The sequence below is a fragment of the Gymnodraco acuticeps genome, unplaced genomic scaffold (genome assembly GCF_902827175.1).
Source record: "Gymnodraco acuticeps unplaced genomic scaffold, fGymAcu1.1, whole genome shotgun sequence".
NCBI classification, from domain to species: Eukaryota; Metazoa; Chordata; class Actinopteri; order Perciformes; family Bathydraconidae; genus Gymnodraco; species Gymnodraco acuticeps.
In genome coordinates, this window is record NW_022990398.1 from 399320 (window position 1) to 411540 (window position 12221).

General features: G+C 44.3%; 1 protein-coding gene across 1 annotated transcript in view; it reads right to left on the minus strand.

The window, feature by feature from the left end:
- Positions 1-12221, minus strand: part of brwd1 (bromodomain and WD repeat domain containing 1) — a 30824-nt gene continuing 18603 nt past the window's right edge. Inside the window, 24 exon segments of the mRNA XM_034224703.1 lie at positions 1-1144; positions 1146-1389; positions 1391-1506; positions 1508-1561; positions 1563-1669; positions 1672-2439; positions 2541-2714; positions 3620-3955; positions 4037-4236; positions 4880-5006; positions 5093-5244; positions 5371-5525; positions 6733-6885; positions 6971-7096; positions 8145-8195; positions 8401-8467; positions 8561-8686; positions 8790-8910; positions 9350-9505; positions 9605-9666; positions 10360-10471; positions 10582-10664; positions 11866-11990; positions 12082-12189. Of these exon segments, the coding sequence (XP_034080594.1) occupies positions 1034-1144; positions 1146-1389; positions 1391-1506; positions 1508-1561; positions 1563-1669; positions 1672-2439; positions 2541-2714; positions 3620-3955; positions 4037-4236; positions 4880-5006; positions 5093-5244; positions 5371-5525; positions 6733-6885; positions 6971-7096; positions 8145-8195; positions 8401-8467; positions 8561-8686; positions 8790-8910; positions 9350-9505; positions 9605-9666; positions 10360-10471; positions 10582-10664; positions 11866-11990; positions 12082-12189 (3834 nt within the window). The 3' untranslated portion in view covers positions 1-1033.

Below are 12221 nucleotides of genomic sequence, written 5' to 3' on the forward strand. Positions count from 1 at the left end.
CACCTTGAAATGATGTCTTTATTATTGTGAGGAATAACTCATCCATTGCACTCCACAACCACATCGCAATAATAGTTTTCCTGTGATTTAATAAAGGTGTAGTATGAAAAACATTAAGCAAAATGTCATAAAGCGACTTTATTTAGAAACCTTCCCCGTTAACAAAATTAAACCATGTGACTGGCAAAATGTTTTTAAGTCAACTCTGAAAAAAAGAATTTAACACTGAAAGTAGGTAACACAGAACAATAACAGGCCTTCCCAATATGAGAAATCACAGTATTTTGCAAAGAGTACTTTTGTACTTGGCAAACAAGTACCAATTTGTGACATATGGCAAGACAATGCAGTTAATTGTAAAAAAAGATAGAGAAGAAATTAAAAAACATAATTAAATAAAAATGTCTACTGAACCTCAGACGTCTTCCTCGATCAAATATTTACATCTATCTAGAACACAAACTAACTTAGAGAAAAAAAAACTAATGCAATGGGGGAAAGAATATTTAGTTCATTTTGGCTCATAACTCAAAATACAGACGAGCATTGAGTGTGTGGATTTACAAAGGAGTGCTGTAGTCAAACGTCTGAGCATGGTTTTTCTTTTCGTCCCAGTGAGTGTGCTTGGACATCTGGAGTTGTATTCTGTTGCGCAGAAAACAACCGCATGTCTGAGACTACAGTAAACATATTTGACCCCTGAGTTTCTAATGCAAAACTAGTGTATGAAATACCTCATTACAGTGTATCTTAGTGCAAGCCAGCAATATGCTTGATTAAACGAGAGGTATATAAGAGTAGCACCCACGCGGACAGTCGCAACGAGCAGAATGGGGCGGTGGTGTTTTCGCTGTGAGAAAAAAAGACCCAGCAGTTCAAATGCTTGAATTCGTATTACATCTATAAACATGTTTTTCATAGAAAATATAAATATCCCTGAATGAAACAGATTCACAGCATTTTCTCTCCAGGACTCCAGTGCTACTACCGTATCGTGTCTTTATTTAAAGGTCTCCAGTTCTCTTCCCGTCCTTCATTCGCTGTCGTGATAGCTCACCGTCCGCTTCCCTCGGTTGCGGGTGTTCACGCGTGCTTTTTGCTGTGTTTTGCGGCGCGCCTCGTTGCTGTCCTCCTCCTCGTCGCTGTCCTCCTTCTCCTCCCTCCTCTGAGGCGGACGCACGGCGGCGCGGCCTCAGCAAGCGGCCGGACGTCTTCTCAGCGACGCCCGACCGCCTGTGACTCCTCCTCTTTGGACTGCTGCGAAACCCTGAGCTGGCAGATGAGTTTTCGGCGGCTGAAGACGAATCGGAGCTGCGAGTGCCGTCTTTTAGTTTGGCTGCCTGGCGTTTTTCTTCCTGCTCCCAACATCTCCTCTTCCTTCCTCCTCCTCCTCTCCTCCTCCTTGCTGGATTCAGAATGTGACGAGGTGTCCCCCTCTCCTTTGGACTCCCTTTTGGAACGTTTCGAGGACCTGCTGTTTTTATCGCTCTTTGACACCGGCTTGTCCTTCTCCGTCCTCCTCCTCCGCATCTTCAGAGTCTGAGGTGTAAATGCGTTTTTTTGCTGGAAGACGTCTGACTCCTGGCTCCGTTGGGAGAGCTTCTGTTCGACTCTCGCTTGCCTTCCCTGGACGCCGTCTTTTTACCTTACCCACTCCCCTGTTTGCGCCTGAAGCAGAGTCTTCCTCCGAGTTGTCGCTGATGTAACTCTTCTTCGGTAGTGCTCGGAGGTTCCGCCGTCTGTTGGACGCGTTGTCCGAGTTGTCCGACTCTTCGTCCGAGGAGCCGGTGGAGCGTTTCCTCCTCGACTTCCTCTTGGGTTTGTATTCCTGCTGGGAGCTCTCCGAGGCCGAGGTTTCGCTGCGAGGCCGCTTGGACTTCGTCTTGTTCCTCGTCTTGTTCCTCGTCGACCTCTTAGTATTGGATTCAGATTCCTCGCTGGAGCAATGGCTCTCTTCGTCTCTCTTCAGGCTCTTCTTGCGCGGGCTGGCTCTCTTCGGAGGGTCGCTGAGCTCCTCTGACTCGGCACCGTCCGGTTTGTTGGTTGAGGCAGGTTTTTGTTTGGCTGGTGAAACTTTATACTTCTTCTTAGAGTCCTTGTGGATGGCTTCCTCCACGTTTCTTCCGTTTTGGTGTGGGCGTTTCTGAGAGCTGTGGTCTTTGTACTCTTCGTCTGAGCTGACGGGAAGTTTGTGTCTTGTGGTCCTGTGTTCAGTGTGCTCTACCTCTTCTTCCTCCTCCTCATCCTCCTCCTCTTCCTCCTCCTCCTCGCTTTCAATCTTCTTCTTCTTCGTCTTGGCGGAAGTGGTTGCTTTGCTTCTAGAGGATTTCCGAGACACCAACTCTTCCTCCTCGTCTCCAGAGCTCTCCTCTGCAGCCTCCTCTGGCTCAGAGTTGCTGTGAGGCTTCACGCGGTGTCCGTTCACTTGGCTCAGAGTATCTGCAGGAGGAAAGAGGGAGAGGAATCCCACTGAGTACAGAAACCTTTCCAAGCAAGTGTCAACAAGAAATCTAATGATAAGCGATGAGGATGCTCCTTACCATTTCCCTTCGCCTTAGCAGCTTGTCTTGACGTCCTCTGTTTGCGGGACCTCGTGTCTCCATTCTGTTCATTTGGGAAGAAGGATGAAGCATCGCTGTCTTGGTCTTCCTCCTCCTCCTCCTCTTCCTCCTCCTCCTCGGATTCGTCACCTGATTCCTTTTTTTCCCGAGAAGCTAGAAAGAGAAACAAGGGCAGAGTTAATCTGTGATTCATGAATAATACCAAGTTTAAGATCCTAGCACTTCCTTATGTGGTGTTGTAATAACAGGGTATATGCAGGAATCCTGAAGTCACATAATACCTTTTAAGACCTTTTAAGACCTTTTAAGACCTCATCGCCACTTGGAGTTTTAACTGGTTACATTGGCGACACACTTTACCTCACATTCACTATATATTGTCCTTCCTCCTTATCTTCCAACCATTTGGACGCAGACTTGCATTTCCCCATAACGATGTTGTTTAACAACCGGCGTAAACGGACCTTCGCGCTATCAAGCAGTGAGCGCGCGATGTCCTGTTCAGATGACGTCAAATCCAACGGGATGCCATAAATAAACTACACAGAATCACACTACACACCTACGCCATGATTACATTCAGGCAGACTGTAGAATACAACCTCTTTGGACCATTTATATACTTATTGAAAACAAGCTACAAAATGTAATACCTTGGAAAATGCAGTTTTTAATAGCCTTAATTTTCACTAAATTGATTTATCTACTTGTTAAGCCCCCGCGGACACGCTGAATAACGAAATGCATGACAACGCATGGTATTTTTGTATCTTTACTATAACATTGTTCCTGAATGATTGGCCTGAAGTCTCTTAGCTAAAGCACGGACAAAGCAGCTGTGATCCCCCTCTGTATAATGTGAGCATATTATCTCTGCTGCTATCACACTGCAGCACTATCTGTTCCTACAGTGGAGACCCTGTCCACTATCTCACACTCCTGTGACACTTCAACAAACTGGAGCATGACTCAGCTAAATGCCTTTCCTCTGTTTTTGTCCAATTGTTTCTGAATCAGACAGTTTCATAAACGGGATTGTTTGATAAAGGTTTTCCTACCCCGTTTTGAAGGCTTTTCATCAGAGTCGGAGCTGCTCTGGATCACCGCGGTGCGCTTGCTGGTCCGGATTGTAAGGCGGAGGCGGCTGCTGCTCCTCATCTGCATCTCCTCTTCCTCCTCCTCCTCCTCTTCCTCCTCTTCCTCCTCCTCCGACACTTTGAGGAGTTTCATCTTGTTCACCGCTGCCCTCGCCGTCTTCCTCTTGAGCGACCTGCGCAGCGTGACCCCCTTCCTCCCGTCGGAGCCCGGGGACGAGGCTCCGTCAGAGTCCCGGTGGTGGCGCCTTGCCCTGCGAGACGCTCGGCTGCTGTGACCGTTCGCCTCTGCTCTGCCCTCTGAAAACCAGCCGTGAAGAAGAGTGTTTAACATGTGTGTGTGTGTGTGTTTACAGAGTGTGAGGTTGTCTGTTGTCGTACCTGTGCGCCTCCTCTCCGCTCTAGAGCTGTTCCTGGTCAGCCGTGTGCTCCTGCTGCTCTTACTCCTGCTAGGGTAGCGACGACCTGAAGACTGAGAGGACATATGTCCATCCTCTCCAGCCGCACTGTCGTCGTCCTCCTCTTCCTCCTCCTCTTCTTCACTATCGCTCTCTGCAACAGCAGAAATCCACAAACACAACCTCAGCAGGGTATATGCAGGAATCCTGAAGTCAAATGTAATACCTTTTAAGACCCTTTCGATACATTTTAAGACCTCATCGCCACTTTGAGTTTTAACCGGTTACCTTGGCGACACACTTTACCTCACATTGACTATATTCAGTATTGATTGTCCTTCCTCCTTATCTTCCAACCATTTGGACGCAGACTTGCATTTCCCCATAACGATGTTGTTTAACAACCGGCGTAAACTGACCTTCACGCTATGAAGCCGTGAGCTTTTTATGGCAAAAATCATAATCTCAATTATTTGGGTCAATAATTGATATCACGATTATTAAAAACGGTTATCCATTTATTTTTAAAACATCAATTTATTGGAGAAAAAAATGTGAACAGTATGTTTTTAACAGTTGATTACCCTGAACTTTAAGTTAAGTTAAGAAAAAAAAGAAAAAGAAGTAATAATAATAATAAAAGATAAATCGTTTTATTTTGATTACGTTGTTTTCGTAATCGTTGCCAGCCATAATCGTAATCTGTTTTCTCTGATTATTGGAAGAAAGAGAAATAGTGGAAAATGAAGAACAAGAAGTGGAGGAGAACAAGAAGGAGACCGTCTCTAGCTATCAGTATTTTAGACCGAATTGAAACTGAACTGACCTTTTTTCCTCTGCTTGGCCCGGGTTGCTTCTCGTAACTCTGGCTTTGTGTCTGAGTCGATGGTGCCTCGAGGAGCCAGGACGTTTCTCCTCCTCCGACTCACTCGGCTCGCTCTCACTGTCAGACTCTGAAACAAATACAAATGACACGTAATGAATTAGGGTAATCCAGTGTTGCTTTAAAGTTTCTGCCAGAAGAAAGCACTATGTGTACCTGGTGTTGATGAAGCACCTTTGGAGTCGTCGGAGGAGCTCCTCCTGCGACTCCTCCTGGCTCGATCGGGAACACCCACTTTGGCTGAGGTAGATTTGGTCACTGACGCGGACTCCACTTTTTCCTGAGTTTTAGCTGCAGCTCTCTTTTGACTGGAAAACAATATGAATAACCATCAAGGCACAGGCCTGGACTGACTTCATACACCTGAACCGTTTCCTGTCAGATTATTGTTTTAACATTTACATTAGCTGAATAAACGTGTAACTCAAACCGACCTGGACGTGGACTGATCGTGCGGCTGCATTTTCTTGCGGCAGCGCTGACTGCGGCGGAGCCTGTCGCTGCTCTTGATGGCCGTTTTGTACTCGGATGTGATCGCTCTGATCTGCTCCTCGAAGAAGGCCAAGAGCCGCAGGGTCATACTGTAAATCTAGAAGACGACAAAATGGACATGTCAGATAAGTTTACAGGATACAGTAGGAGACACATTTCTTATTTAAAATAGGATGGTGAATTGTATCTTTGTTTCTCCATTACATATTCAGCTTATTACATATTGTGCTTCGGGTTAATCCTTAGATGCATAAGTGGGTCTTTTTGGACCCGGCGAGGTAGTTTTCTTGAAGTATCTTTGTAATTACATTTTTTTGTCATTTCATATTCCAGCTATTCCTCAAAAAACATGTTTTGGATATCATGCCATTCACATTTTAAATGTAAATTTTATACATTTTAAGAAATTGTAGTTTTTGTATTACTACCCCAAGCTTCCATAAGTGGGTCAAAAATGACCCGCATGCATTTTCTATGGAATCCTACGGGAACCTTTGATTCTTATCACCTGTGGCTGTCGGGAATACATTCACTGCAGAGCACACAGACTACATCACAAGGGACACCTGGAAGATTAGTTTACACAGCAAGATCTGATACCTGTCAGTATAATAATAATAATACATTATATTTGTATAGGGCTTTTCAAGGACTCAAAATCGCTTTTAAATTTAAGGGAAGGTTAGGGTGGGGGTATAGGACTATCAAACTTGATCAACCGGCATGGATTGATGGGGGGTGGGCTATGAGTAGACAAGAGGAGAAGAGATGAGTTTTGAAAAGGGACTGGAATGCTGTGAGGGTCTCAGAATAGCGGAGATCTTTACATCAATATGTTCAAAACGTTTTTTTTCAAAATGTAAAAAAAAAAATGATAAATAGTGAAAAATTAAATATAAAATATTTCTCGTGTGAACAAAAATATAATACAACATATTATAAAAGTCATTTTTCCAAAAGGATAAAAAGGGCATAAAAACACATTCTAATACGGGTCCTTTTTGACCGACTTGTGGAAGAGTCCAGTCACCCGTGCATCTAAGGGTTAATATAATCGTCTTTCTGTAGTTAGAGATGATATTTGGGCTGTTGTACAGAAAAAAGGAGAGAAACTCCCTCTGGATGGAACACAGGGATTGTAGCCTTTGCATACCATTTACAAAAACCTATAGAACACACTACAGGAAAGGGAAAACACAAAAAACACAATAGGGATTCTTTAAGATTTCAAGCCATAATCTGTACCAAAAGAAGATTTTATTCGCTGAACTCCATCCATTTCACTTTTATGATCACGTCCTCACCTTGGAGCGTTTGTTGGGAGTGTAAGCTTTAGCATTGGCGAAGATCAGCCTTATGTCTTTGCACAGCTCTGTGGGGTTTTCATAGCGGTCCTCCCCCAGTGTCCTCCTCACGGTGCTGAAGTCCATGGGTGTGTCAATGATGTTCAGGTAGTCCTGGAAAAGCACATGGTTAAGACACTTGAAACATAACCTGCTGACGTCAGTATGTTGTTGTTGTGGTTTTTTTGCGTAAACGTACTGGGTAGTTCTGAGGATTCACAGGCTGTCTGAAGGGCTCCGAGTCCTCGCACTCAAATATGTAGTTGAGGAGATTCTTGCACTTCTTCTTCCAGGCGTCTCTGTCCAGCACCACCTCTACAGAGCGCTGCAAACAGCAAGAGGACAGAGAGAGAAACATCAGGACGTGAAACACATCCCAGCTGGATCAGTCCAGGTCTCAGTCTATAGGCTCGTCTCAATTGAATATTTCACCTCCTCCTTTCCTTCACTCGCGTCCCTGCCTTGCGTCTTTGCTCCGCCTCCGTAAGATCCGAGCGAGAGACACGAGGAGGAGACGCGAGGACAGAGGAGTCCTCAGGTATTAATTGGGACATCCTCGTTCACGCAAACGTCACTTTTAAACGACGTCTGTTAATGATGACATGTGCACAGCTGTATCCCCTCTCATCGGGCTCAACTGAATAACCCTTTAGAACCGGCCCACTTGTTGTTAAATATTTCTTTAAATGAATGAATCTTTCTCTTGTTAGTCAAGGAATTCAATGTATGATGGTTGGTCCTGCTTTTGTGATCCGTTGTGGTGTAAAATGTACATTTCAATACAAATATAAGTATATTATACTAATCAAGCCTTTACTCTGAAAATGTGTGTCCTGTAGATCCCCACATCCACCACAAACCCACATTCAGGACTGTGCATTTAAATAATTTAACTCCTGAATATTTTAACACAAAACTATGAAAATAATTGTTATTTATCAAGATCTAGCCATGTATGAATAGCTTTCTTAATAGCTATGTTTTAGTGACGTTCAAGATCATTAAACATGACTTAAATTGTTAGTATAACCTTAAGAAATTAATTGCACGGAGCGGTGAGCACTTAGACATTTATGTGACGCTTTTCCACTCATTCTTCCAGTTCTCCGTTTTCCTCGACCAGCTGTGAAGGTGGGGGCGGGACTTTTATACGCGAGTAGTGAAAACACGTCCGCGTAGTCTGCTCTTGTGTATCCTCCCTTTCGTCTCCTCCCTCACCCCTCCTCGACTCCTCCGTGTGCATTTCAGCTATTGGGACGTCCTTCAAAATGGCGTGTCTTGATCGATTTCTGGGTCAAGTCCCGGAGGAGGGGAAGAGAGGAGTCGAGGAGGGGTATCGAGACGAGCCTTATGTGTTTTATGCATGGGTGTACCTGTCGCAGTCTGTGTCCGGAGGAGGTTCCTGGAGCTTCTGCATCCTCTTCCTGTAGGCAGTAACCAAATCAAGGTTACATCTGATCATTAACCAGAAGACAATTACCTACATCAATATCAACTGTATTCTCTAGAGGCAAATTAGGTTTTCATTATCAGTCTCCTTCCTCTATTTGTCAGTTAAACTAATATAGTAATTTGACAGCATTATAAATCAAACTGTTATCAAGCCGTTTGAATTTAAAGCAGACCTACCTCATCCTCATCATCCATCTCCTCCACAGCATTGTAGATCTCCATGATATCTGTGCAGCTCGGATTACTGGGGAAGTCAAAGGGGAAACATGTTTACATTTAAATGAACGATACAGTGCCAGTAAATCGGGACTAAGAGAAATAAAGAAGTAAAACTTACTTGACAAATTTCTGGAGGACGTTAGTAATGATCTTTGCAGAGTGGGCGATCTTGCTCATTGGCTCATTGAAAGTGCGGGCGTTGTGTGCAATATACCTGGCATCCCAAACTAATGCTGAGAGACGCCTGTGGGTCAGCAGGGGGGGGGGGGGGGTCAGTACAGAGTCTTCACAAACAAAACATCAACTGTTGGACTTTCTGAAGACAGGCAGGATGAAGGAGGACTCGCCTGTAGAATCTGTTGAGGAGACGCAGCCGGATGGTGCCCAGGTCCGTGGGATAGGCGATCTCAGTGCAGTAGGTGGGGTACTGGATTAAGTCCACAGGGCCAGAGAAAGGAGCTGCGATCTCTGTAACACAACCACCAGGAGTCAGATTCATAAACTCTGGAAGCAAGGGGGGCGTTTTGGAGAAGGACATCATATTCTTTAAGATTATAAACCAAAATTGTATCTGTAGGAGCTGTTTGTAATGTCTCAATGTGATATATTTCACTTATTATTGGTGGTTGGCGTGTACTGGAGTTGGGGCGGAGATTTGAGTCTTTTTAGATGCACAAAAACGTATATAAAAAACACACTACAGGGATAGAAAACCCATAAAAAGCAGAATACGGCCTCTTAAATTCATGGTGCTTGACTCCAGTGCGTCGGTGTCTTTACACATCCTACATGCTTCTGTGTGTTTGAGATATTAAAGTCCTGACTTGTGCGACAGGATGTACCTTTAGTTGTGGCCAGACATGTGAAAGAGGGTACGTGTGTGTCCTTTTTGTTGTTGCATACACACCAACAGTGATGAGCTGGTCGATGGCGGCGATGATGCGTTCACACTCGGCGTCCCGGCTCCTCTCCCCCCACTCCCCGGGCAGAGGCTTGTACATCAGCTCCCTCATCTCCTCCTCCGTCACAGGGATCCCGCCTCCCTCCAGCTCCGGCTGCGGGGCTGCAGAGACACACTTAGTTCAATATGCATCCAACCTCAATGACCCTGCTCTGTGCTGTGCGTGTGGTTGAGACGGTTAAAGTAGAAAGTGTTAATTACCATCATCTTGAATCGGTTCCACATCCCAAGGACTCAGCTTCTCTGTTTCCCCGTTGTCCCATCTGGTGGAAACACAAAAACCAAAGTCAGTTTTCACTATTTGCAGCAACACTGACTGCTTCCTTCTTAGTCCCAGTTCAGATTACATTGACACACAATGTGTTAATCTCCCAATCTGAAGGTTGTGGTGTTGATCCCGGCCCCTGCAGTGAAACATGTTCATACATCCTTGGGCAAGATACTTAACCCCAAATTGCTGCTGATGGCCAACAGTGTGTGTGTGTGTGTGTGTGTGTGTGTGTGTGTGTGTGTGTGTGTGTGTGTGTGTGTGTGTGTGTGTGTGCGTGTGTGTATTTACCGAATAGTAATGCATGTTACAAATAACATACAGATAACACACCTGTCGTGACTCTTTATAACCACTAGTGGGCAGACATACCATTTAGATATACTGTTGACTGCAAAAATACAACTGAACACAAAAACATATTAGAATTGAACAACTAACGTTTATTGAAAACATGTTGGTACGAAATTAATTATATAGTCTCATTTTTGCTATTGTGGCAATCTAAGGAGGCTCTCAAACAGTGGCCAAACTTTGCTTCAGAATATTAAGATGTATTTCATTCATCTCCGAAGGGAAATACAGATCTTCACTCTGGTGTAATTTGCAATTTCACATTTCTATACACTGCACGTCCCGCACCATCCACTATATCTACCCTCTTATGAGAAGAAGCATGATTTCCCACCTGACTTTGAAGCACTGGAAGAGGCTGTCGGGGTATTCGGACTGGTATGGCTCCTGACAGACGATCATCCCAAACCACCAGGCGTCGTCTATCACTGAGCGGAACCTGTCGTCTGCACAGGAGAGAAGATGTTCAAGAGGACGTAAACTGCCTGATAAAGAAAATACAGAGGATGCTTCTTGGCCTTGAAGCAAACATCTCCAACAGGATGCACACACTTACTCGGTTGCCAGTTTCTCCGGAGCGCCTCGTCATAAGTCTGCCTCACCACGAGGAAATCGATCACGTCCGGCATGTCGTGATACCTGTGTGTGGGGGGGGGGGGGGTCAGTGGTCACTGTAATGCGGGAGTACTACAAACATACAACTTTATCCATAGAAAAACTAATCAAGCTGATGACTTCGCTTCCATTTCATAAAACTATGACGAAAAATGTTCGTCCACGATGACGAGCTAAAAATAGATTCTTGATAATAAAAACTATGATGAAATATATATTTTGTTTTCGTTGACAAGACGGGACTAAGGTGTGAAAATGCAGGATATTTTCCCCCAATTGTCCGTCTTGTCTGTCAAAATGCATCTTACGTTTCTAACTTGCAATATCATTATTTCCGCTCTCTTCACTCCAGAAGGGCGATCTCCCTGTGTCTCTCTGTGTGCGGGGGGCGGGGCCTAACTCTCTGCCTCTCTCTCTGTGTGTGCGGGGCGCGGGGCCTAACTCTCTGCCTCTCTCTCTGTGTGTGCGGGGCCTAACAGACGCTGCAGCGGCGTGCAGATTTTTAATCAAATCAAGTTTTATTTATATAGCACATTTATAAACGATTTTTGGTCGAGCCAAAGTGCTGTACATATAATAAAAATAGCCTACAGTAGAGACACTTTACAGCAAATACAACAGCACAGATTGTTCAGAATATCAGTATGAGAAAAACGACACCCTCTATCCTTAGAGGATTTAAGAGTAGTAGTACCGTTATAAACCTTAACGATAACCGTCCTTAGATATTCCACAAGTAAAGTGTTGAGAGTGAAATGTTGCTTTACGAATTTCACACTTGATGCTGTCACCTTGATTCCAATTTCAGAAACCTGTATGTGTCTAACTGAAGACTGACGTTTTGAGTTTTCGTCGACTAAAACTATGAAGGATAAAAAGGACTAAAATGTGACTAAAACTAACAACCATTTTCGTCTAAAGACTAAGACTAAAACAAAAATGAACACTGTACAGTACCAAAACTACGGCCGCCCTTTAGTTATTTATTATCATCATAATTTAGAGCATCAGTCTTTTTGAATTAAAATAACAAACAGACCAAAATCTCTTTTCATCATTTGTAATCGAGACAAATTTGATCCTTTTCAAGGGGGTTGAATTCAAGTACATTCAGTTCAAATAATGCTCAGGCAAATACCCCCTTCTTCTTGGGGTGCTTCTGGTAGTAAAACATGGATCAAAACTTTCACACAAAGGAGGCAGTAAATGAAGTTGAGCTGCTCACTTCACAGAAAAGGACTTGTCTGATATTTTTCCGGTGCCGTTGTCGATGAGCGTCAGCTTCAGACAGCAGAGCGTGGGAGGAGACACTTCATATTTGATCCCAGTGATCTTCACAAACTCCTGGTCCTGGAATACAAACAGCAGGAAGTGCATTTAATTTGACGTCAGTGCAATGGGTTTGTGTTTTTTTGTGAGAGAGAGACTTTATATTTCTTACCCGCAGCTCCATTTTCTTCCAGGGCTGTTTGTCTGAGTTGATGGGGTACAGGTTGCCGCGGCTCACCGTCTCAACGTAGGCCTCGTGTCCCTGCCGGAAGTAGATCACCTGACAACACACACACAGATTCACAGCATTTT